The sequence below is a fragment of the Clavelina lepadiformis genome, chromosome 3, assembly GCF_947623445.1.
Source record: "Clavelina lepadiformis chromosome 3, kaClaLepa1.1, whole genome shotgun sequence".
Taxonomy (NCBI): domain Eukaryota; kingdom Metazoa; phylum Chordata; class Ascidiacea; order Aplousobranchia; family Clavelinidae; genus Clavelina; species Clavelina lepadiformis.
In genome coordinates, this window is record NC_135242.1 from 16,046,398 (window position 1) to 16,072,569 (window position 26,172).

General features: G+C 36.2%; 5 protein-coding genes across 5 annotated transcripts; all 5 read right to left on the reverse strand.

Annotated features, from left to right (window-relative positions):
* Positions 1-1,970: 1,970 nt before the first annotated feature.
* Positions 1,971-5,504, reverse strand: LOC143450515 (uncharacterized). Its single transcript, XM_076951092.1, has 2 exons — positions 3,161-5,504; positions 1,971-2,921 (listed from the first exon to the last, which is right to left on the reverse strand). Exons 1-2 carry the CDS (start codon positions 3,534-3,536, stop codon positions 2,575-2,577), a joined length of 723 nt encoding a protein of 240 aa, XP_076807207.1. The 5' UTR covers positions 3,537-5,504; the 3' UTR covers positions 1,971-2,574.
* Positions 5,505-6,077: 573 nt separating this feature from the next.
* On the reverse strand, positions 6,078-8,599 carry LOC143449694 (uncharacterized). Its single transcript, XM_076950001.1, has 2 exons — positions 7,009-8,599; positions 6,078-6,833 (listed from the first exon to the last, which is right to left on the reverse strand). The coding sequence occupies exons 1-2, from the start codon at positions 7,271-7,273 to the stop codon at positions 6,496-6,498; spliced, it is 603 nt and encodes a 200-aa protein (XP_076806116.1). The 5' UTR covers positions 7,274-8,599; the 3' UTR covers positions 6,078-6,495.
* Positions 8,600-8,655: 56 nt separating this feature from the next.
* Positions 8,656-11,570, reverse strand: LOC143449695 (uncharacterized). The gene is made up of 2 exons (XM_076950002.1): positions 11,210-11,570; positions 8,656-10,607 (listed from the first exon to the last, which is right to left on the reverse strand). The coding sequence occupies exons 1-2, from the start codon at positions 11,244-11,246 to the stop codon at positions 10,216-10,218; spliced, it is 429 nt and encodes a 142-aa protein (XP_076806117.1). The 5' UTR covers positions 11,247-11,570; the 3' UTR covers positions 8,656-10,215.
* Positions 11,571-15,957: 4,387 nt separating this feature from the next.
* LOC143449092 (DEP domain-containing mTOR-interacting protein-like) lies at positions 15,958-24,775 on the reverse strand. The gene is made up of 12 exons (XM_076949163.1): positions 24,399-24,775; positions 24,060-24,187; positions 23,785-23,904; positions 23,442-23,556; positions 23,086-23,267; positions 19,082-19,259; positions 18,757-18,836; positions 18,544-18,592; positions 18,154-18,253; positions 17,923-18,027; positions 17,692-17,847; positions 15,958-17,248 (listed from the first exon to the last, which is right to left on the reverse strand). Exons 1-12 carry the CDS (start codon positions 24,449-24,451, stop codon positions 17,108-17,110), a joined length of 1,407 nt encoding a protein of 468 aa, XP_076805278.1. The 5' UTR covers positions 24,452-24,775; the 3' UTR covers positions 15,958-17,107.
* LOC143449830 (ribonuclease H2 subunit C-like) lies at positions 24,774-25,199 on the reverse strand. The gene has a single exon (XM_076950159.1). The coding sequence runs from the start codon at positions 25,197-25,199 to the stop codon at positions 24,774-24,776; it is 426 nt and encodes a 141-aa protein (XP_076806274.1).
* Positions 25,200-26,172: the final 973 nt, after the last annotated feature.

Below are 26,172 nucleotides of genomic sequence, written 5' to 3' on the forward strand. Positions count from 1 at the left end.
ATATCAACTTTAAATTTGTTGATTAGCTCTAGTTTTTGAGATATGGCACCATGCCAAAATGTGCTTTACTTGCTAACGCGGAAAGAAGTGTGCGTTTATCTGTTGTAGTTTGCATCTGCCAGATAGAGTTAGGCACTTAATATATTTGTTTGAAGGTAGATGACGTTTCTATTCATATTATTTTTATTTTGACGTATGTTTGAGTTGGGTTGTTTGCTTGCTTCATGTGTGTAGTCTGAACTGCTCTTTCTGCAGATGCCACATAAATGCATAAAAAATGCAGACAATTTCTACTAGATTTGTAGTGAAATAACTTTTTCTTCACAAAAGCGAAGTATAACGGCTGTGGTCAGGAAAACAAACCTTGTATTCAACTTGTATTTTGGATATAAAGTTGGTGATCAGGACAAGAGTTGGGCCCCTAACATATGCTGTAACTCCTGTGGTGCAAATCTTTGGCAATGGCTAAACGGAAAAAGAAAATGTATGCCCTTTGCTGTTCCAATGGTTTTGAGAGAACCTACTGACCACATTAGCGATTGCTACTTTTGCACGACCCCCCACCCCCCCGGTTTGTAAAGGTTTGTCGAGAAAGAAGAAGCAAAGTATTCAATACACAAATATTCCATCAGCAATTCGTCCCGTACCGCATGGAGAATTACTTGCTGTTCCTGAGGTACCTAAAGAATTCACGTTACGTTGAAACACTATCTTCCAAAGAACCACACCTTATAACTCAAAAGAAATTGCACTATCTTATCCGGGATTTGGAACTACCAAAAGTTAAATCAGAAATTTAGACTTCAGCTCTAGACTACAGCAATGGAATCTTCTGGCAGAATCATCATCTTCGAAGACGGTAAATTTGATCAAGTGTTATTTGACAAAGAGAAAATTGCATGGGAAGCGTTTAAGTTGCTGGCCACAAAATTCTTGGGGAACAAAAGAGCTGACAACTACACGGAATTGGTGTAAATCTCATTAAAGCATACAGATGCATGGAGTGCAATATGTCACTGAAGATACACTTTTTGGACTCGCACCTGGATTTTTTCTACCGAACTGTGGAGATGTCAGTGATAAGCATGGTGAGCGATTTCACCAATGCATATCTGCAATGCAAAAAAGGTACCATGGAAAACAAAATCAATCAATGCTTGCTCACTTTTGCAGGATGATATGTAGGGATGCTCCATTAACCGTATACGAGTTACAGGACAAAAGGAATATAACAGATAAAATAGATTAGAAATTTATATTTGGAAAGTGGCAGTTATTTGTTGCATATGCTATGCTGAAATATAAACGCATGCAATTATTACACTGTTTGTAGATTGTTACTGTTGTGTTCAATAAAGTGCACCAAGGCTTGCCATATATAGATAAACATACAAAAATGAAAATTTTTTTTATCTTTTAAACTAGAGCTAATCAGCAATTTTAACCGACATTTTTGGATTCAGCGTCCAAAAATACATAAGAATCAATTGTTTTCTTAACGGAAGCAAAAAATTTTTGAAAAATTGTTGACCAGTGTAATGTTATCAGAATTGATGTTTTAATTATAAAATGTTTATACCTGCTTTTGTAGCGCATATTGTAACCACTTGGAATTTAGGAAATTTATTATTATTAGAAAATTTAGGCTAGGTATTGGTTTGTCAAAAATTCAGTTGTGAAAAACTTGAAGTTAACTATAGCAAGTACAGCATATTGTTTTATCTTCAACGGCTGCTTCAGGAATAGCTCTGTAGCTCCCACTTGTTTTCACAGCGAAGGGTATTATCACCGCAAATAAACTAATACACTTTGGGATTTTGTAAAAAAATGATTTCTTGTTAGTTTTGAAGCGTGAGTTGGCGAGTATCTCTTTAGCTGTATCCCGCTATGTAGCAGTAACTTTACCAAATATACAATACTGGTTACATACTAATAGACTGCTGTCTGCTGCAGTACAACATAGCATATAAGCAAGTTGACAAATTTATTTTGCTTACGTAGAAAACGTTTTATAGTTTAATTTGCATATTCGACATAAAATAAAATAGATAAACAAGAATGTATATATATCATTGCAATTTGTGATACAATAAAATAAACGATTTTTTATATGGTTCATCACATCACATGTTACATTTAGTTACTTATTATTATTCTTAAATTGAGTCATTTACAGATATTAAATAAGTAACCACAAGCAGGGGCCTGATAACAATAGCTTCACTCCGGAGAATGACCAAATTTTTTGGTTGGCAGAAAATGCATGTGATGATTGTCAGGCTCGGCAACAATGAAATACGAGTATGTAAATTTAAAAAGTAATTCTCCACATTCCTAACAAAAAGCGAAAGTTTTTTTGAGAGATATGTAAATGTTGTTGAACCAGAAAGGTTGCCAGAACTCTTACGTCTATGCCTCAGCAAATATTCCAGTTTTAGTTCAATCGAACAATCAATTTGCAATCGTGCTTTTTTGAAGAAAAAGAATTATACTTCAACTAATTTCATGGACGTGACATGCAACAGTGCAAAATGCGTTCAAGCATGCTACATCGTTGATATGAATTCGCAAAATCTAAACCTCGCTGCTATATACAGGCGGCGGTAGTTCCACGACCGATATTTCCGCAGAAGATTTGTTTGCGCGAATAGAACTTTCCCATTCTTTATTAACAGCGTCCTTGTACGCTGGTGGCGCTTCCGCAGATGCAGATGTGCTAGAGGAAACGGCTTTACTAATTTCCTCAATTGTGTTATACGATGGCGGTGGATCTGGTACGAACGAATGGTTGCAATGGCCAGACACTCCTGGAAGTGGAAAGCCGGCTGTTTCCTCTTCGTCTCTTCCACTCTGCCTGCGCCTATTCCTTGAACGTGGCCAAATCCAACAAAAAAGTATCCCAATAACTGATGTGAAAAAACCTAAAATATATCATAAATTCAATTATATATAAAAGTTATGGAATTACCAGAGTTGTTACGTTTCCCGTTCAAAGTACTTTAAAGTTAATTTACTTTTACATTTACATTTACAATTACATATTACACTAAATTTCTTCGAAAATAAACTTGTTATTCCGTTGCATCTGCACTTGGAATTTCTTGTTATTAAATTTTTTTTAGTGAGGTGTTGTATGCTACAATCTTGATTGCAGACTTACCGAAAAAGAACAGAACAAATCCTGGAACAGAAAGGACTTCAAGATTGATTAAGTTGTCAAATGCATTGGTGTAATATCCAACCAGGTACATGAGAATGAGTCCGCCGCCAGAAGCGGTTCCCAAAATCCCTATCGTACAACATGCACTACCCAAACGTCCTCTAGTTTTGCTCGAAAACATTTGTCTGAAACTGCTGTTATTTTGCGCGTTGTCTTGTTGTTCAGCTTCAGAAATTTGGAACTCCCCTTCCATTTCTGCACTTTCGTTTGTGTCAGCTTGGTTTAACGAAATCGTCGTCACATCCGTCACTACGCAACGGAAAATTTCGCCTGAAGTCGTCACAGAGATTATGTCTTCTTCAGTAACTTCTGTCATGGCGTTTTTACTTATTGCCTAACTCGAAAGGTCGTCCGAATATGGTCTTTGGAAGGAGGGAATGCATTTGTTTCTATATTTTCAGGCAACCTCCAACAGGTGTTTTATTTTTGCATGAAACCTAAAGCAATAACAACGGATTTTTCACTTTTCTTTTCCAAAAGGTTTATTATTATGTTATATAGTACATTCAGAAATAAATGTTGCAGTTTTCAATGTTTGCTTAGCCCCTAATGGCCTAATACTGTCAACAAATGCTGTCGCCGAGCAGTTGTATGATGTTAATTGCTCAAATGTTGTTTGTCAAGCCATATCTAAGGTCGTCCGCAGCGTATATACAAACTGTACGCACATGTGTAACATTTTCCATTTTTCAAGTACCCTGAAAATGAATTTCTGCATTGATTTGGTTCCTCATTTAATGGGAAACGTGTTCATGTCTCGACAATGTGAGGTAGTGAATTCCACTATAAAACATTCTACTGCCGATCTCAATATTTGCACAAGTTACGAAACCTCTATTTCGTGATGCATAAACATTTCCCTATTCTCTGAAATTTTAATTTCACTTTCTCTTTGGATATTTGGTCTTAAAAACTTTTCACGAATTTATTAGCTTTATAAGCTTTTAAGGGCTCTTATTTCAACTCTATAATTTACCAGTAGCCATCATCATTATCTAAAACAGGGGTGACGAACCTATTCGATGACGCGGGCCACTTTGTCAGTTACGGCTGAGCAAGCGGGCCGCACAATTTTTTTAACATTTTGCATAATAATTAGCATTCAAGCACAACCGCTTCATTTGGCAGATTTTTAGCTGCTCCCGCGGCCGCAAAAAATACATCGATTGAGTGCGGCAATCTATTGAAGACATACTGCTGCGACTCAATTGTGCTATCAGCTTTTGATATCGCATTGCGCAAAGATTAGAAACAGGTGAAAGAAAGTTCAAGACTGCTGGTCTCACCGGACGCTTCGTTCAAGACTGCTGGTCTCCCGGACGCAAAATTTAACCCTAAATTCCGGACATGTCCGGAATTTTCCGGACGGTATGGCAACCCTTCCTATAAGTCCTATATGCCTTGCATGTATGGGCGTTTGTCAAATCGTTTGGTGGGCCGCACAAAATTGTTTGGCGGGCCGCAGGTTCGTCACCCCTGATCTAAAACTATATAGATGCTTTCTATTACTCTCCCGTTACTGTCAATTCTAGAAGCTCATTTTCCCTTTTACACTGTTGGAAATACAGGCGTAAAATCCTCTTTTAATCGATTATTATTATTGTACTACGATATTTCTAAATGTATTTTCTACTTGTTGTATTAAAGACTATTTCCCGAAAACTTAGCTTTTTGAAGGCAAAAGTTAATGTAAGATAAGTAGCTTGTGTTAATTAACGCTATACACCTGCGTCATGTACTGCCCATTTTGTCTCTGATCTTACACCAGTCGTCTGAATATGATTTGTTTGTCAGTTGGTTGAGTAACTACCCAAGAGTGGTTATGTGATATGTCTACAGATTCTTGCGTTAGAATTCACCTTTTACTCTTACGTTTCGGTCTAGTCAAGTGACTCAGCATAATTATGCGGTTTTGCTATTTTCCAATTACCGCAGTTTGAAATTATAGCGTACAGTTAAAAGAAAGTATGGAATACATGGTAACAACAACGTCATTTAAAAGGCCTTGATTTTTTGCCGTTCAAGCGTTGTCAAGCATAACATCAACTAGTTATTTTGATCTTGTTTTGTTAACTTACAATAAAATTTCTCCACCTGAAAACTGTGGCTGATTGACAAATAAGCAATGTGTGGTTTGAACAGTTTCCAAGTACCTGGCCATTTCTCACTGACATCTATATAAGACACTTGACATTTTCTAGTGGCGTGTTGATTAAATAGCGCATTACTTCTGATCCTTCACTCCGTTTAGAAAGTTATGCTAGATTTTCTGAAAAATACTGAGCGAGTTTCAAGAATAGCCTGACTAAAGCATTGTTGAATCTAACTCCGATGTACAACAGTCATCTCACAAAACAAAATTATAGGGTCGATGGCTTTTGTTTGATTTTGCGCGCTATTCAAATTGATTCAGGTCCTTTTCTGTTTTGACAATCGTGCTCGCTCTCTGTGAACGTTACGGATGATTCTCTGCGGTGTTTTGTTCCGTTTTCATTCCTACCTTTTGAGTAATATTGTTACGGGAGTGTAATGTTCGGTTTGTGTACAGATAGGCTGGACGAACTCTCGTTCCGTTTTTAGAGTAAGGAGAACTCTGAGTGGTGACGTGACGTAATTGTACTCATTCATCGTTTTTTGTCTTTCATTCGTCATTGTAAAGTCAACTATATTAAAGAGAATGTCGAGATTAAATTAAGCAATGACGTTAGTTTTGTGCGATTAAGTGTTTTAAAATGATCGACCGAGTTTTCCGCTACAACCCCGTATTAATGTATGAATTCTAAAGCAATACTTTTATTTGACGATTCTTTTCACCATATAGACTTTGTCATTATCCACAATTCCAGCGGGCAACATCTTTCTGGTTGTGACCACTTTCATAGTAACGGACGGAATATATCAAGTTTTAACTGCTGGGCAGCTGTGTTGCTTTTTTATCAGCTAAGCTGCTAAATGAAACCAAGCTCTTATAAACAACTCCATGCATGAGTTGATTTGAAATTTCAACTGTAATTTGTTTAGTTGAAGCCAATTCTAGATTGTTGGTGGGGACGGACTGACGTAAGGAATACCGTTAAGAAAAAACAATCATTTTGATCGGTTATCACACTTGATCTATCCAGCCAGTTAACACATACACACTGTTGATAAATGCAAAAATTCTGGGAACATGTGCTTACTATTTAGAATTTAGATGATAAAGCGCCTTCGTTACTTCATCAGAATAAAATCACGCAAAGAATGTTGAAATTTTGTGTGTTAACGTAACACGAAACTTATTTCATTGTCGAATTTCCTTCAGCTTTTGTTGCCTCTTCATATGACGGCAAAATATCTGTCACTGTGCTGCTTTCTAAACGCAAGCATCTCCTTTCCGAGTTGTCTACAAATAAGGAGTTTTCTCTTCTGCCGTAGTATGTGTTGACATGGTTTATGTCACCGACAGGCAATGACGAACCATGATCAGCAAAAGTACCAACGCAGTATGGTGGCGGTTCATCTTCTATAGCTGGAATCGAATGAACACGAACTGAACTGACGCCGTGACAGTTTTGAGGACGTTTTTGACGTAGTTTTGACCGAAAAAATTCTCCAAATGCCAAAGAAGCAATTCCTAAAAAATAGTTGAAATTTTTATCTTTTGTCTTTGAAAGCTACAGGTTAATGGCTTTAAAAATGTATTACAGCAAGAATTATCGCGACTAGAGAAACATAGCAGTAGAAGATTCCAATTATGGGTAAATTGTATAATTTTTCCAAAAGTATAAAATTATTAGCTATATACTTACCCATTGCGATCAGGGTCAAAGACGGAACTAAACAATTACGAAAATTTTTTAGTACAAAATACAAAATCATCAACGCGACACCAAATAAAACTAGTCCAATTCCAAAAGCATAACCGATGATAAATTTAATTTTCATTTCTTTTAAAGAGTTGCAATTATCTTGCTGGCGGTGAGATCTCCTGGATCCATTTTCTCTTTGTCGATTCGAGTCAGGTGAGCTTGAACTGTTTGTTACATCAACCACAGATTGAAACCAAACGTGCATTTTGTCGTTGTAAAGGCCAATAAGCAATTCTCAACTCATGCCGGACAATGACGGTTGTCAATTTTTGCTGAACCTATAAATGACGACTTGACCCTTAAGGAATTCGAGTTTGTATGGAATAGAAAAGAAAAATTTTGGTAGAAAATGCAAATTTCTCTTTTTGGGAATGTATTTAATTTATGGTAAAAATTCTAATGCCTTTTAAAATTCATTAAATGTTTAATATAAATGTCATGAGACAAATCGATGAAAATTATTTAAGTATAATTGACAATGGTATAAACAATGCTTTTTCTTACACAGAGATGTACATTTCTACGTTCTTGTGCCTATAGGCTGCACTATCACGCTATTTAGATTTTTCAAATGGCACATACGGCACTTCATGGCCTATCTTTAAGTTCAAAGCCTATCTAAGTTAATGACTGAAACTGCCAAAGCAATCTAAAAGTTTTGTTGGTATACATTATATCAATCTTATTACCTGACAACCACAAACTAAACCTCTATAACTGTCATACGCGTTTAAACACGCCCGAGGCTAATGAAAGAGTAACCTCACGCAACCTTACTTTCACACAGCAACAGTAACAACATGCATCATTGTAAAACTGATGTGTTATACCTTCAGTTAGCTTCTTTACACTGTATCACACTAGTATAAACCAGCACACACCTGTATATACCAGTAATATAGCGATTAACACGCGATTTTTCTACCATAAAAATATCTCATGTAGATTTTCGTTTTAGTGATGCATGCTTTTCGTTAGGGACCTCACTTTATACTCTTATTTTCTTTCTCGTTAACCGAGAACCTTTCTTACTCGTTACAGTAAATCTCATAACTTACGCTCCTGTTGCAATCGGTTACTAAAAAGTATATGTATGTAAAATCGAATCCGAATTGTAAGCAACTCACGAGCAATTGCTGTTTCACTTGGTTTTATTTATCCTATGTTTCACTGACCTAAATTGATTTCCACTAATATTCTATACCGGAAAGTCTAAATCTGTTTAACATGTTGTAGACGTTATACTGCAAATAGGTAGCCTACATAAAAAAAGGAACTTTATATTGCATTGTATAGTTGCCGTCAATGTTCTGAGCTTTTATACATTGTACAGTCGGTTTAAGCACCGGTTTTTAACAATTGCACGTATAGGCTGCTTCACTTAATCATAGTTCCTTTCTGTTATGTTTCAATTCTTTTATCATTTCATTTTTTCTTTCTTCGGTTAGCAAGTCGGGTTACCTATAAACACGCTCTTCGTTTTGTCTTACTCTAATTTTCTTGGAGTTCCACCTACTAATATGCCACATATCATGCAACTAATAAACTAATAGATACAAAGGCCTATTTAGTAAGGCTCTGAAGTGTGTGTTTTTCGAAATATACTTTATAGGTTCAGAATATTAGAACATAAGGTTTTGAAAAACACACTTGCGACAAATAATTAATTATTATTGTGATAAGTTATTTACATACTGTACGTACATATCATCTGTATTCGACGTCATCACTGTAGCAAGTATCACCTATACGCCCAGCACAGGCACAAGTTTATATAGTCATGCTTATATTTATTCATAATTAGATAGTCGAAATTGTATAATTATGGTAATTTTAACAAAAGCAACATCGTTTTTGCTAAACTTTTTGGGAAATTTTTGTGTTCTATAAAAAGTATATATTTTTAAATATAAACATGCATATTTAGAAATACATTAGCACCAATTCAAAAATAATGCAAGTTCAAACAGAAAAGTGATCTTCAGAGGCACAAAGCAGGAAAATGCCAGCGCAATCTGCTAAATAAAGGGTTTAAAATGTTAATATTTTACGTAAAAGTATACACCTGGCCGTAAAAATTACAATGTTAATTAGACAGTTTTTTAAAAATTATACTAAGACGAAATCATTTAAATGAACATACTGTTATATGCATAGAAAACGGTAAACAATGGAAATTTCAATGTTTCAATGTTTTCATATAAGATAAACACGTAAACAAAATAATATAAAACATTAGAATAAAATTAACACAGAATAAGACCAATATCGCATAATTAGTTAAATCAAGTACGAAAAAGATACGATAATTAATTACTTTAATGGAATTTGTTTAGGCCAATTCAAACTTTTTCCGTCGGTAATATTATTATGCTATAAAAAATAAAAAAGTGTCTTCGTCATGTTTGCTGTGAAGAAGAGACGCCTACAGGTGAATATAGTGAATACCCAACACTTCAGCAATGCATAAATGGCGGCTTTTATGATTTCAACTTCTGTAATACTTTACAAAACGGTTTTATTTATGATATTACAACCTACTGTACGTAATAAGCAATGAAATTGTAAACGTTGTAAAAAGTTTAAATAGTTTACAAGAAAAAATGAATGCGCTTGCATTTTCATTTTTGTTAAGTATTCAAAATGCTCACATTAACCTTCGCTTTTGTCATGGAAGAATTTCATTTTACCATGAATAAACCACGTAAATAACGTGTACCGTAAAATATTTACAACTATACCTTCATTTGATATATAGGTTACAGTTACATAAAAGCGGTGAATCCGACTTTAACTAAAACTTGACTGAAACCATGTCAATGAGTGCGAAAAACCCTCGTCGTATAGGCAGTAGCGGAAAGAACTTCATGAGATTTGTGCTTTGAAAGCATGTTGCATTTCAGATCCAATCAGGAATTGTATGTGCTATTTTTAATTCCAGCCTCAACATGACAAACAACGTATAGTATGGCTTTAGTGACAATTTAGCACAAGTGCTTATGAGTCGGCGCTCGGACAAAATTGCTCAGTTATCGCAATATTCATAGTTTAGCAATAAAATTTGCACTTTCGTAACTTGCAGTGAAAATGAAAATCGATGACTTAGCGTGTTTGTCTCGATTCAAAATGCATCCGTCAATATCTGCGTTACAGTTTTGTTGCTTCTTCTTCAATTTTCATTGGAAAATGCTCATTTCGACGTACATTTTGTGGAGTTTCGTAATTAGTAGAAAATCGTTCTTCATCTTCCATTCTCACGTAATACAAAGGATATTCAGTCTTGTTATGTTCTATTGCTGAACGGTCAAGTTCAGTTAGATGTTCATTACGTTGTGCGAATGACATAAAAGCCAGAGTAGTAGGCGATATTTCAGACTCAGTCTTCAATTTCGGTCTAGTGTAACCGGTTACATCATAGGTCGGAACCTGGTCTCGTCCTTCAGGGAGATGTTGAGATCGATATGGAGTTTCGTGTGAGTTTTTGTCTCCTGTGTAGCAGCAGGAACAGCAGAAAAATTTTCGGAGGCAAGAAGTTTTATCTAAAAGCATAGTAAATACCTTAGGCTAATATTGTGTAAAAATCCATTGCATTACTGAACGCTCAGAAAAAACATAAATTCGTGACAAGCTATAATCTAATTACACAAGTCAAGCAATTTTTCACGCTTATACGTGAGCGATAAAAAGCAAAGTATAGTTAATGGTAGTTCTGAGCGTTTTTCATGACTGACTGAAGCCATGTGGTCATATGGTATCCAATGGTATTTATGTCCAGCTCGCAGAATCATTGTTAAACATTTCGCATTTTTTCGAATGGGCAAAAAAACTGGACGTAATTTTATGGAACATATACAAACACGGTAATACCAAATCAATTTTGTACAGCCTTGCACTAGTAAATCAAAGAGCAAAACCTGTAAGTAGGCTAATATAAGCTGGTTGTAATATTTGTCGAATTTTCGCGCCTTTTATTTTTGTTCAAACACGAGCTCAAGCAGGGCTTTAGACTTTTCGATGGCTGTCCCTGGCCATGTAATAATGACATCCTTTTTATCTTGTTGTGCTACATCAGTCATCAGCAGGCAACAAGGCAAATAATACATGCGCACAACAAATTTCTTTATGCAATTTTGGTACTTACTGTTATCAGTGCCAGTCTTGGAATGTCCACAACCCATCTTATCTGTAACAAGCGTCGTCACTTCGTTTGCTCTTCTACATTTGAAAGTTTTTTACAGTCCGTTTCGTTCTTATGTCTTTAAAAATCCTCCCTTACAACGTTTGGTATTTGCACAAAGATGTACCTTAAATATCATTTACTTCCATACATTAAACTTCATCTAAAGAAGTAATCAAAAATACGACGCCTGTGATGGATGAAAACTGTATTTTAATGGAATTTTATTTGCGCAGATTTCAAAACCGAGTTATTTATGTTCCTTACTCCGACTGATTCTGTAGGTAGCCTATTTACTGAGCACGTACTGTAGTTAATCAACCTCACAATACTTCCAAGCGTGTGCTGTATTTATAACGGGCTTAAGTTACAAAAAAGTGGTGAGCGGTTTGTACGAGCGCAATCAAGCGTAAAAGTATGTTGAAAATATTGTTAAAAAATGCCTTGAGAATAGCTTACCTTACCATTAAACCTCTACCACAAAAATTTGCTGGTTAAACAACTCCTTGCTCTTGCCAACCAACGGGTTAAACAAGTAGATTTAATATCTTAAATACGGGACGTTCGCAAAATCTAAGCCTTCAATTGACATGTGACCTTATCTATCACACCATAGATCACTAGTAATAAATGTTGTGCTGTCTCCAATCTGAAGTAAAGAGATACTTAATACTAATCATTTCGTATCTACTGTAAAAGCCGACCAACATAACCAACATTCAGTAACGTCGCTAAGTTTCAATAACATTTAGTTATGAACGGACACTGATTCACTAACGCTCTAGCGTATACAGGTATTAGCAGCATTGGTAAATTATACTTAGCTCAACTAAATAACTATTTATTCTGGCTTAACTTAACTATACTTGGCGTAAATTGTAGAAGCGCCTAATTCTTTTTCGATTCCGCCGATCTTGATAAACGTGAACAGAAGTAGCAGTTAAAGGTATGTTAACTCTAAGGATTGATAGTAGAGTGCTGTGGTACCAGCAGACGTGTTTACATAAACCACATGGTTATTTAAGCTCTAAATATAACTCAAGAAGTAACCTACCTTGGAAAATGGCTTTACATTACAACTTCCACACTTAAAAGACGCCTTTTCTTGTACAACGTTTGATTGAAGTAACCTTTGCAACTTCAAATCAATATGAAGCCATTTTTGGTGAAACTTTAATTTTTATCTATCCTACTTTTACCATTTTCACCATTCTTTCCTTTTTTCCATTTTATTTAAGCGCCATGTTTGTGTAGATTTTTTATATGGATCAAATTTTATTATTATTTGAAGTTAAATTGAAATGTTGGAAAAAAAACAAACATAGTTTACCTTGAACAAACGTGCGCAACTCCACGTTTAATAAAGCACTGTGTCGCTGTTTGAACAGTAGCAAAAATAAACACGACAGACTTGTTGGGACAAGCGTCATGAGAGTGGAATTTTCTATTTCACAATACAGTAGTAATGTTTTAACAGCGCCAACTTGTGTTAAAATAATAGCCCACTGTATAAAAAATTCCAGCATGATTGTCGAAATGTATGATGGTGACTGGTCCACAAGAAAACTTTAAAGACTTTTTCTCACTTGCCCTGCGTAAGTGAGGTTTTAAAATTTATACTTGTACACTTGTACTTTTACAGCTCTACCAAAGGTCATTCTTGTGTGAAAGATCACTGAGCAATGAGCGTAGTCTTTTGATCCTTCTACTTTTGACAGCGTCACAGAAGGTAGTGCTTGTTTTTGAATAAACGAGCCAAACTTGCTAATACAGGGTCTGCTTTTTTAAGCACAGGTTATATTCTTGTTTACGTATGGAAGCAAACAGAATAGATGGCTTGTAATAGCTGATCTATGACAAACAAGGGCAAAGCAAACCAAACTTTAAATTTGTTTATTAGGCTGCGGAAAGTCGTCACAGTATTTGTTGTACAACGTTGTATGTTAAAATATTTGAATTTATGTAACATGTAAATAAAACGAACAGTAAAGACGAGATCCATTCAACGCCGACGTTAGTAAAACTGGGCGGTTATTTCTATACAGCCCTATGCACGGTATATTTTTGATTTACACTTATTTTTGCAAATATTTATTACTACATAATGAATACACTTCGCCTTCATGTTGATTCATAGTTGGCTGGCAAATCTATCATCCACTTCCATTCTTGTAAAAGGAATTTCACCCTGGTTTGGTTCAATTGCCGATCGAGGTCAGTTGGATATTCGTTCTGTTGTACATTAGACATAATTGCCATCACAGTTGACGATTCCATTCTTATTTTGGGTCTGCTGTGCACCGCTGCGTCATCGGCTGGAACTTGGTCTCGCGCTTCAGCAAGAGAGTTGTTTCTATATGTAGATTCATCTAAAGCTTCATCGTGGCAGCCATATCAACAACAACAGCAACATTTTTGCAGGCAGTTAATGTTACCTGTAGTCATAACAAACATTTTTGTGACTTTTCAATAATGTCTCATGAAACGACCTGTTATCACCAAATATTTTGAAAAGTACAAAAAAATTAAATAACTGTTTAAAAAAATCTCGATTTGGTCAAGTGATATGATCAACGTCTTCCTGTGGATTACTCAAAAAATAATCAATGTGACCTATGCTGTGTCATGAGATTGAGATCCAAGATGGACCATATAGATATTAAGATATAGATACAAGAATGGATAAATATCAAGAAGCAGCATAACTCGTTTAACTACCAACTACACGTGACATCACTTCAGAAACTAACAACTAGAATTAATTCATATTAATGTTAACATTCGCATAAAAATGTTGGTACTCACTATTGTCTGTGGATATTGAGTCAGTCTTTGAACAGCCGCAGCCCATGTTTGTTACAAGCATCGTCGACACTCTTTAAACTTTTAGAAGATCTTAAAGCCCTTCGTTCCTAGCTTGTACAAGCATTTTTTATTTGTACGTTGATATAATTATTTGTACGAAGAGTAACCAATATCTTAATTCGAAAGCTTGCATGGATATCCGCTTGTGGGAGCTGACTACAAGAAACATGCCCCCAAAATGTTTGACTTTAGACTCAAGACGAAAGTACTGTACATCGAAAATAAATCATCGTTTTATTCTGTAGAAATAAACTTCTAACAGTGTAATTGGAGTACAACACAACTGTAACAATAACAATGCAATTTGTCGTCTTTTTACTTGTTGTGTTACCGATCGTCAATTCAAGCTAAGTGCATGCAGAAAACACCAGCAAATGCGCTACTGTAAGCGGTTGCAATATTCGTTTATTATCAAAGAGAAGAAAAGCACTACTTGATATACATGGTTGCACTTCAATTTTCCAAAGTTCATGCTGTTTCTTTGATAAAGTTTTGTAGATTTTCTACAGCCCATATACACAAGGCAAAATACATCTGTTGTTATCATTTGCATTCCCCATTCTTTGAAAATAAAAGGTTAACCCATCATGTACACGACTACACGAGTAAGAGTAATTTTCAAGAAAAAGGCTTGAATATACTCTTCTTTACTGGTTTGCATTACGTGTATTTTGTGGTTTAAGGTTTTTAAGGTTGCTTTTGGAAGACAAGAAATTAGAATCTTATCTATATTTGCAAGATATTTATAAAGCAATACAATTCCTCTTTCAAAGATACGTCTTATTTCGTTTTGGTAGATATAGACTACAGAGTCATATGCGTCACCCATATTATAAACCATAACCAATCGCATAAAATCATCCAGCGCAGGCTGAAAGTTGATTACAGAAATCCATAATTATTAATGATAACTATCTCCTCTGTGGACCTCTGCCTTGTCGTGGCAGAGGAATTTGAGTGCCTAATTTCAGCTAAACTGGAAGAAACTTTGTTTCCAAAGGAATATACATACCTAAGTCAAAGAGATACCCATACCAAGATCATGAATACGCCCAACAATGCTAGTCGTAACACATCGTTCATCGCGCGGAGAAACAAGGAACGCATTTGAATTTTTGGTAGAAGGGCTCGTTTAAAAAGTAAGAGGCAATATTCCCACAAACCTCCCGTAAATGGAAATCCACCAAAATTTTCGCCACGTGTTTGGAGAAGCAAATTGGGACAGTGCAGAGTTTTTCTAGTGTAGCCTACCACAAGCAGAAAAAGTTTGGGAACCTCTGTCTAGCTGGTACAGAGATAGTGCACAACAGCGGTCGCTGATAGATTTTTGTATCGTTTCAGCCGACTTTTACCTTCAGGAGAGCTGACTTATCTACCGATCATCGCCTGGTTGTCTACAACCTGCATCTCTTGGAACTTCTAGCATCCCCAAGATCTCATAAAACTAGCTGCATGGTCTTAAAGGCAAGTCTGTCAAACCTTTTCTTTAACCCCTTGCCCTTGGTTCCGCCATGAGGTTTTTCACTATTTCTTGCAACACTGAGCCGTTTTCACTCGCATGCACTAGTAGCAGATGCTTAAATCGCTGCAGAATGGTCTCACTGTGGAAGAGAAGCCAAAAAATGAAATTATGTCGATAAATCCCGTGTTTTGGATATCATTGAATAAATTGCGCACAACTGCGCTGAATAGGTATTCCTATTAGGTTTCGACATTGAGGTTCACGGTAAATTAAGTTGTACATTTAGTACACGGCCTCCCAATGGTTTTAGGCAATGTAGTGGATATGAAAATGACCGTTCCACCAATGCCGTCTTTTTACACCTATATATGGAGCACAACAAGGCTATTAATAAAGTTATTTAATGTCGCCACTCTAAACACCAATTGACGGAACATTTGAAATAACAGTAACCAATAACTATATTTCGTAAGCATATAAGCAAGCACTAGTTCTGAACAATTAGTCAGTTCCACAGCAAACGTTTTGCATCTATCTACAGATTATTTCATTGTAGCCCTTACTGAACAAATTTTAACTGAAACGCAATCTATTAACAACCAACTGAAGAAAATAAGGAAACACCGAGACAAAATTATCAAAAGGGGCCAATGCTACCAACTCAGCACGAATACAGCGCACAAAGATTTAACAAATTCAAACATAATTCAAAAACCAACGTTTCAAAGCAAAAAAAACTTACGATTAAGTGACCAATTTTGTTTGGACAACAACGTAACAAAACCGCGCAATAACAGCAATAATGCACGGCCAAAACGAAATGATTAAAACATGATGGTCACACGCATATACTATAAATATAATCGATAAGTATTTCAGCTGTGTACGAAAGCAAAGCGAAGTTGAGCGAAATCAATTGCTTGGTGAAAGGCTGAAAAAAATCCATCAATCACAAAGGTAAAGCATGAGAGGTTTCATGTCTGCAGTTATAAACTGAGGCAGAAAGCGGCAATCTGGAGTGCTGGATTAAGATAAACGAAAATCATCAACTATTCGTTTCATGGAAAGAACACAGAAAGTTCGAGAAGTGCTCGTTATGCACAAAGCGACAACTATACAGTGAACTGCATAAAGTTTAAGAATAATTTTTCGGAAATTAACAACGATCAAAATACACAGAGCATCATAGCACAAACGCACGGAGTCTGCACATACACAGAGTTCATTCGACGCGGCCACTTGACCGTTTTGTTGCGTAAATGTTACTTCGTTCTTGCGCATATCTCGCACGGTCTGTTGTCTTCGAAAGTAAAAGCGACTCATGAACTGGCAAACGCCACCAGTTATTGGGGCATAGACTGAGGCCACAGCAAAGATATAATTAAACTTTATAACCGGTAATCAACAAAAATATAAAGCCATTCTGGATATCTCTGACAACGCTAGGCCCTGCATCGCATCCACCGAGGTCCTTCCTTGCAGTGGCATTCACCTTTGTCTCTATGACCTCAAAAGCTACCAGCAAAAATCTGTCACTAGGTCACCACTCTGTGCATAGCTTGGCTGACGTTTTTGTAAGCGTTATTTTCCTTGGTTTTCATCCATGGCTGTGCGCTCGGTAACAACGGCGCCGAGCGTACTTTGATTGGAGTGGGTGGCAGGAAATTGTTGCTGTTCTGTAATCGGGTGCATGTGAAATAAATTTTACAACAACTATGTTTTTCTGCATACCTTTTCCAAATGGCAAACTATTTGCATAAACTCTACGTCGAAATTAACATACAAATGAATTAACCTTATATATATATATACATAGGACGCGCAAATGTCAAAATGCTAAGTGTCGGGTGGAAAATTACCGAAATCCGAAATTATCAGTCACGCAGTTTTTCTTAGTCGCACGCAGCAAGTCTTTATTTAACCGAACATGGCGAGACGCTAATAATCTCTGATTACAAAACGTGGTGCGAACTATCATTTATTTAAGTTATTAAATTCGAATTTTGTTATTGCATACTATATACTGGAAGGCTAAAAATTTCACTTTATGATGCAAAATTATTCAACCCGACACAGTGACAGATAAGGCAAACAAAATTAATTAAAGTGCCAGTCATACCGGTGGTGAGTGCTTTCGTTTATCAGTAATGGTGTCAGTCGGTTGCATGATGGTTATTTTGAGTTTTTTTGGGCCATTTAGAATAAGATCTTCGATTCCAGCGTGCGGTAATTCGACCACGCTGTTGCCATTGATATCGATAATGTATTGCGAAGCCTGAAACACAAAAAGTGAATTTTTAAATTAAAAAAGTATCAGAAGAGCATATAAACTGTTGTGAGTTTCATTTACCTTGAGGCCTGCCCTTCCAGCTGGTGAATCCGGATCAACAATTTTCACGTAACATGGGCCAGTGCCTCGGATTACAAAACCATAACCAACAGGGTCGGGATGAATCTGCGAATATAACACTTCTTGTTTATATAAAAGCGAATATATGCTGTATTACACGAAAGTTTGCATTACTAATGTCAAACAATCTACAATAATACACTTTATGATACAGAATCGACTTTGTATTACCCAAAGATCTCTTTTGGTAAATGGCGCTAAGGGGTGTAAAAGAGCCTCCTTTGTCATGCTTCCATCACGACTCAGCAGAGACTGGTAGGTAGGAGGCGAGCTATAACAAGTCGAAATGTTTTTGACAACAAGAAACATACATTCCTCACATTGATAAACACAATTAGGTTGAACCAAGCAGTTGCATTGAGTATGACCAATGCAAGGCTTACACGATTTTGCTTTATTGGAAATAATGAGAATTCCTGGGTCGGTTATACTTTTGCAACGGCTTGGTATAGTTAGATAGTGTCAATGCTGCCAACCAAAGTTATGCAGTTAGGTTAGATGTTTAAAAATTAGTCCGACAACAGAATCTCTGTGTTTAAATATAAGTAAAATGTAGCTTACTTTGGGCCGTTGTCGTTAAATCCGGAATCATCAGACGAAGTCGAAGGACCTAAAGGTCAAACGGATAAAGTAACTGTACGGATTGACCAACGAAGTTAACTTTTTTAACAAAACAGCTTACACAACGTGTAAATCGTACATAATGACAGGTTATTCTCATGTAATAACACTTAAGCACAGGACCGCGAAGATTATGTAACGAGCTTGCTCTACCTTTCTTTCGTAGCGTAGTCTGGGTTGCAGGTGTTTGAATGGTCATGTGACTGAGATCCAACAGATTCTCGCTTGTTTGCCTAAAACCAAATAAACGACAACACCTTACTATGGTTCAAGGTGTGTACTATCGCATTCTTGATACGTTTAATCGTAAGCACGATCGAGACCGCAACTTGTCCGAGCTGAAACGAATTACATGGACAACGACGAATGTATGAATATTGGCAATGAATATTTTATGCAATAGAAGTTTTAACAGTTATGTCCACAAACAACAAAACTACAGTACAGTATACTGTATTGATTGGCAAATTAAACTAACCTTAAATGTATGCGTGCATTTCTAGAAGTGGTTTCATTGCTGCTAGTTGAATCTGAGCTTTCCCGCTCTGCAATGCTGCTATTCAAGAACTGACGCGCGGTTAAAGACGTGCTTGTGAAATCAACCGCAAAAACATAAAAGGCCTTTCCGTCAGCGAACTCGGTTACATCGGAGTCGACTGAACAATAAAACATAGTTCTAGGAGTTTGTTTACTGTAGCTGTTAAGAGTATGAAAAGATACTGTAATGCATAATACGGTAGGTGGTATTTCAGATGTTTCACATTCGTAATAAAACAACTGAGAGTAAAATCAATCCTACACCTGTTATAATGCGCGTAAATTAAACCGCAAAAATATTGACGCCAATTCCTTTCAACCCACATGAGAATTGATCGATCAGCTACGAATTGAGGAGCAAGGACAGCTCGTGTGAAAGTGCGAAAAATCGTGACCTCAGTAGAAAATTAAATCACTTATATTAGACGCAATCGTTACATGCTTTCTTACTCAGACGAAGTGGAAAACAGACTTTTAAGAAAATAGTTTTTAAACGTGAGGTGAAATCCGACACGCAGACTATTTATACCGAATATAACGTAGATTGACGAAATCATACCTCATATGATTCAAACAAATATTTATTATTGCTCATAATTAAATAACATCAGGAACTGCACTCATTTCACCAGGTATACAGAGACAAACAGATACTGCGCGCTTTATTACGTAAGGCTAATAACGTGTAACTTACAAGCACACAAGACACGCACTGCAAGCTTTGCAGCAAGGTTCAGTTAATGACAGCTCACATACAACCACGCAACATGCACCCGATTCCTCAACACCTGTCGCGTAAATATACTAGGCAGCGACCTCCTTCGAATATAAGACGGGACATTTCGTCGTTTCTGTGCTTCTTATACTCGAATAAAAATGGTCTTCGGGGCGTTTAGGGGTTTGCAATGTTAGATTAACAGTAGTAACAATATTAGTGTTGTTACGAAAACCGCCGCATTTTTTATGTTATGGGAATAGAATTAGAAATAGGAACCGTTTCAAGAATGCAACACACCAAAAGGCAATACACTATCTGCAAACCGTTTGCAGTAATGTCACCTGCAATGCGGAATAAAAATGTGTGCGTATTTCGGGTTGTCTTTGTGGGATTTTACGTTCTATTTCGCAGGAGACTCTTGTAATGTTTGTCTTGTCCGGTGAACGCGGATTTATCTTTCGATAAAATATTTTATTCTCTCGCATGTTGAAAAATAGAGGAACTGCAGAAATATGAAGCCTTATACGGCGACAAACTTCCCACAAAACCAGTCTAACCCAATGATTTGTAATGGCATTTACAACGATTGCTACGCTGTGAGTCATCGCCTACTTAGGGGATCAAAACAATTCTAATGAACAATGACGTAGTAGAGGGGAAAGCACATCAAAACAGAAAAACATGTAATACTAGACGTGCCATCGTTGCCTGAAATCAATAAGAAAGAGGTGAAAGTCTTCCAGTTTCTACACATGCCACAGGTTGTTTATATAGTTGTTAGGTAATCTATACGTGCATAATATTTCGTTGCTTTACTTTAACAGTATTGCGCAATTTCAAAAATATTCGCGCATAAGTCTCATATTCTTGCGGAATGTGTGAGCAAGCGCCATTAGTATCGGTAGGTCCTATTGGCATGTGATACCATATGTGACTCTATTGTGTTCAGTTGAACGTGAATAATCCGCAAGCCTTTTTAATGCTTCCAAGCAAGTTACCAAGAACGAGCACTTTATGGTTAATCAGTCGGCATGTACACGCGGAAATCACGCAGTTATCACGCATGTAGTGCATGACCAGCAGGTTGGTACTGCCCTGAAGCGGTTCGAACAAAGCTTACGTCACGGAGTAACAAAACAAGTCAGTTCAAACGAAGGTCAAACTAATTTGAAATGTTGAGCTTTATATTTGCGAAATGCTTTAGCATATACTTGCTGAAATGCACTTTGTTGATTTTACCTTTGTTAGATAAGTGTGTGCACACAGCCATTGTATGGTACTTTAAAATAATGTGACACCTTTGTATGGTAAAATAGGGTAAAAAAAATATAAAAATCACCCTGGGAACAACTCCACATTTCGCAACGATTTAAAATAGCGTGGGAAAGCTTGCAATTAAACGTAGGATAAAAACAGAACACGATAAATATACGAGGGTTGAGGAGTTTAATTCATGATACGGGTTTGTCTAGACTGCGCCATTGAGAAAGACGATTTAAGAAAACATCACGTGACTTTCTGTTGGGCGAGACCGCTAGACTATAGCCGCACGTGACATTACTATGATGACGACTCTCACTGAAACGTCTTCAAGGTTGTTGCTGAGTTGTATGTGAACACGGCGACGACTTTTATTCAAACATGTTGTGATTTTGTACATTTCTACGGATTTCAAATAAAGTTTGGAAATTTTCCAAAACAAGATCTATTTTAACAACCACGTTTACCATCATAGGATAACAGCAGGCTATCTGAAGAGGAAGTTACGGATACTGTCAATATTGGTAACTATAAATCGTTAACGTATGAATATGTGGATAATAACAGCAACAGGAACGACGACTGAGCCAAAACGAAGTTTCCTTTCGTGGCAGCAACCTGCCCATTCACTGTTCGACGAACTGCAGTACTTAACGTTACATAAGAAACGTCACGTGTTTACACAGGCAGCGCACTGCTTATAAACTTTAGAATGACAAACCAGAGTAACACGGAAGCGGCCAGCCTGGCACGTTATCCGAAAATTCAAGTTAAATATTAATTCTATTTGTAAAAGAGGATGTGGACCCAACCCAGTGCAAACAGCAACGGTTTCAAAAATTCCCTGCTATAACGTTAAGTGGCGTAGTAAATCGATAGGCCGACATCGTTAGTAGTAAGAAGTGGCTATACCTTTCATTGGTTATACCCTAGGAATTTCATAATGAAAATTGGGTAAGTGTGCGGTATAAAGGAATCATTATTGAAAAAAAAATTTATGGATGCTGTTACAATAAAACGATAGACCCCAGCAACGAACCCATTCAAATACAGTACATTGCATGACTAACAATTAGAACCAAAGGCGGCGTTATAAAACAATATCACGCCATTATTCGTCATATCTTTCTTTAAAAACCATTAAATGAAATTTGGCTTTCGCCCTTTCTGTTAACTGACTGGCTCTTCCAGTGCCGATTTAATTAGATAATGAAGGCACGAATGACAAGATACTCATTAACAAAACACCTTTATGAGTGGAATATCTATAACCGTTATCAAGGTACGAATAACTGTGGTAATAAAATAAATCAAGCACAGGCATAGCTTGCAAGTATGATTTACGTATGTTTTGGTTGACACGAAAAGAGCTGATGTCTTACTGCCCACTGGCATACGATGGTACAAAAAATCTTTTGAAAACAATTAATATGTGAAAGGTATAATAAATTAAGCAAATAAAAATATTTTCAGATAGTTAGCTAGCCATAAAATGGATTTATAAAGCCATGAAGCAATTAACCGATCCCATAATATTTGCATTGGCAACAACGGGTACAAAGGTATCTTCTACACGAAAAAGCAAGTTTATTCTTATTCAGTATGCAGCGACATAAGCGCAGCCATCTTATCTCTGAATACATAGCACCGCGCCTGAGCCCTACATTGCATTCAGAGAAAACGCGACGTGGTTTGTTAATCTCCAATTACATTTGGTTACATGAAATCCTTGCAAGCCGGACAGCAACATCAACCAGCGACGCTAATCCGTTAGAATTACGACAGCTGAATCCTAATGATAATGACAACTATCATTCCATTCATTTCACTTCATTCAATTCGATTCACTGATCAATCATTCGATTCACTTGATAATGATAATCTAAATCCCAGCGATATGGAACAGCCAGAGGAGCTCACTCATAAACATATTTAGTATAGGTTGCTAGTGTATTTAACTCGCTTACCTGGTTTTAAAACTTTGCATTGTACCATCGCACCTCCAAGTGATATAGCAGTTTGTCGAGATGCGGCGATACCAGATTTAACCAGCCATGAAACAATGTCAGCTGATTTCATACATTCCGCCGACACCAGCTCACCATATGCACAAACTTTTTGGAATATGTTGCAACTGGAATACTTTGCACTGAAAAATTATGCAAAGGGACATTTTCAAACCATTGTAACACATACTTACTTAAATCGCATTTAAGAAGAGACAAAACTTAAAATATCATTATCCTCTTACGCTTACTGTGTATTATATGGTTTATTAACCCTTCCTATGTACAAAGAATAAGCTGCTGTAATTTAAATAAACCTTTTATGTAAGCGAAAGCCAATTGCCACACTTCGCACAAATCTGTCTGCTTCTTCTTCGTCAGATGAAAAGCGATACAATGATTTATCATTCCCGAAACTTTCCATGGTTTGAACTAAATAAAAAACAATAATATTTCAGAAAAAACAGTTTGAACAACATTAATGTATATGCAAAAATTGTAATATCAGATAGACTGTCAAATAGACTGACATAATAGTAAAGCCAGAAGAAAAATGTATATATTAGACTACTTCCAACAAAAAAACATTTCTATGCTAATTTTTACAATGTAAAGCAACAAAAAAGTAAAAATTCAAATGTTGGAGACATGAACTGTTACCATTGCGAAGCAGGCCTGCATCCATAAGCTTCTGATATAAACCGACAACCTGATTTTCAGACAAATTCGAAGATCCATTTGGGATTTCAGTACCATTCCCATTTTGGTCAATACCAAAATCTATTGCACAGAAATAAGAAAATAACATCAATCCATTAATAGAGGGTTTCTAACAATCACATATACCAGCCACTCCATTCAGACACTACAAAGGCAATAAGTAACAAAACTCTTTCTCTTTCATAGATATTACGACCAATGGGTTGTTTACATACCTTCCTCACACAACAAATTCCTAACTGCCCAGACCACTACTTCAGATCCTACAAAAACGTTTGGATAGCCTTTGAATAATGGCCTTCTATGTCTTATTAAAGGTGGTTTGTTATCCTGCATCCTCATTCTAGTAATGAAATATTTTGTAGCTGATGAGGTGGCGTATAAATAAAACATATCAAATAGTGTTATAAAGAAATGTTAATCGAAACATAATCTTAAATAAAACAGTAATTAAAAATACGCAATATTGGAATAATTTCAAAGAAAATAATTCAACTAAATGGTATCAAATAAAATAATTTTAAACTTTTATAGCTAAATGCTATAAATACTACCTTAATGTTTCAGAGAAGATGACCACAGCAAGGTCATTTCTATTGACTTCCATTTTTCAAGAAAAAAGCAACAGAATCCACCAAAAGTGAACAAGTTTCGTAAAAAAACTTAACTTTGTGTGTTTTAAAGAGTAGTATTATGTAAAATTTGCACTCTATCAAAAACAGTAAAAATAAGTAAATATGTATTATGCATGGAATTTTAGCAGCTAACATTCTTTCTATCAAAGTATACGTATGTACAGCGTCTGTTGTTGCAACACAAATGATTGACAGGTAAAAATGCATTCAGATGCACAAAAATATTGAATGATGAAATATATTTGTGAATTTGACACAGTTATGCATCAGCAAGCAAAATAAATTTTTGCTACTTTAATCACATGGCAATTTTTTAGGATCAATTGGAGAATGAATAGCAGAAGTAATTGAGGTAGCCCAAGTCTGGCAAACCATGTCAATAGAATTCTCCGATGTATATTGTGAATCTAAATACCATTGCGTAAAATTCTTAAAACAGCCAACTGCATCAAAAGATCGAAGCTTCTCCTCAGAGAATGGTTTGTTTTTTTCCATCACAATAACACCAATATAACCCTCTGGAAGAGCAATATCCTTCCCATCCAAAGGTCTTCCACGGAATGTTGCTGAAAGGCATTGCTTTTCACCTTCCAGTGACTTTTTTGGCCTAAAGTAAGATTTCACATTCGCTTCTTCATTGGCTTGAATTTTGCATGGTAAATGATGCAGTATTGAATTCGATGTAAGATTTTTATCGTGAATATTTAAGTTAATACTCATGGTACATATATACAAAGCTTTTGCACAACCTTTAAAAAGATTTCACAAGCACCACCTATAGTAAATCAACAAATTTAGTTAAAACTGTAAAATAAACCAAAAACTTCACCTTTCAACAATTTAATATGGTACCAGTATTGCTTAGAAATTAACTTCAAATTCTCAGAGGAACTGGATTGCATAAAATTTCTACGTAAAAGATAGGATGACTGACTAAGAGAATGATTCTAAAGTGTAATTTGGGAAGCAGACGATACAAAATTATCATAACTAAAAAGGTTAATTGAGTATGGAATACAAAATATAATACAGTACAGCAAAACTACAGGAACCACTGCCAGTACTTAAGCTATACAAGTTAGGCTATACACCTAAATCTGATAAACTAACTGTGGTCTGTGGAGTGGACATTGGACTGTGAAATGTAGAGAATATAAGACTTTTTCAGACATACCTGAAAATTTAACGACAATGCATAATTAGGTCTATAGAAGTCATTTCACACCATAGAAGTCACATTTAAGCATCTAAATCTTATATCACATTATTCAACAAAATGTTCTCTTTTTTCAGTGTTTATTTTTGCAAAAATACGGCACGCAAGTTTTTAGGTTAGACCTATAGGTTAGTCTTGGCTTAACTCCTTCAATATGCTCGTTGCTGCCTGCTGGTAACATTTTACTGTTAATAGTAAAATAGTTTTAAAATAGGCTAGTAGGTATGAAATTGTAAACTATAAACAACCTTGTCACCCGTTCCCGCCTACAAACGGTTTGCGCAGAGTACTTCAACATTCAACTCGGGCCACTTCTTCCTCAATGATAAAACCTCGTGTTGCGTGACGTATTATACCTTCTTTCTACGCAAACCGTTTCTATGCGCCCAGCGACCAACACGAGTCTAGTAGTACGTTTGTTGTACTTAGTGCTTACTCATCCATAGCAAAGACATCAATAGCTCAGCAAAGCTTGTG

What these genes read in the sequence shown, in the direction of transcription:
- LOC143450515 (XM_076951092.1), bottom strand. Translation starts at nt 3,536, where the DNA reads ATGACAGAAGTTACTGAAGAAGACATAATCTCTGTGACGACTTCAGGC. An exon ending in ATTTGTTCTGTTCTTTTTCG is followed by an intron (nt 2,922 to 3,160) that starts GTAAGTCTGCAA and finishes GATATATTTTAG; the next exon opens with GTTTTTTCACATCAGTTATT.
- LOC143449694 (XM_076950001.1), bottom strand. Translation starts at nt 7,273, where the DNA reads ATGCACGTTTGGTTTCAATCTGTGGTTGATGTAACAAACAGTTCAAGC. An exon ending in TTTGACCCTGATCGCAATGG is followed by an intron (nt 6,834 to 7,008) that starts GTAAGTATATAG and finishes ACTATTTTTTAG; the next exon opens with GAATTGCTTCTTTGGCATTT.
- LOC143449695 (XM_076950002.1), bottom strand. Translation starts at nt 11,246, where the DNA reads ATGGGTTGTGGACATTCCAAGACTGGCACTGATAACA. An exon ending in CAAGACTGGCACTGATAACA is followed by an intron (nt 10,608 to 11,209) that starts GTAAGTACCAAA and finishes CTATGCTTTTAG; the next exon opens with ATAAAACTTCTTGCCTCCGA.
- LOC143449092 (XM_076949163.1), bottom strand. Translation starts at nt 24,451, where the DNA reads ATGGAAGTCAATAGAAATGACCTTGCTGTGGTCATCTTCTCTGAAACA. An exon ending in GACTACGCTACGAAAGAAAG is followed by an intron (nt 18,593 to 18,756) that starts GTAGAGCAAGCT and finishes TTTGACCTTTAG; the next exon opens with GTCCTTCGACTTCGTCTGAT. An exon ending in TTTAACGACAACGGCCCAAA is followed by an intron (nt 18,254 to 18,543) that starts GTAAGCTACATT and finishes GACTTGTTATAG; the next exon opens with CTCGCCTCCTACCTACCAGT.
- LOC143449830 (XM_076950159.1), bottom strand. Translation starts at nt 25,199, where the DNA reads ATGAGTATTAACTTAAATATTCACGATAAAAATCTTACATCGAATTCA.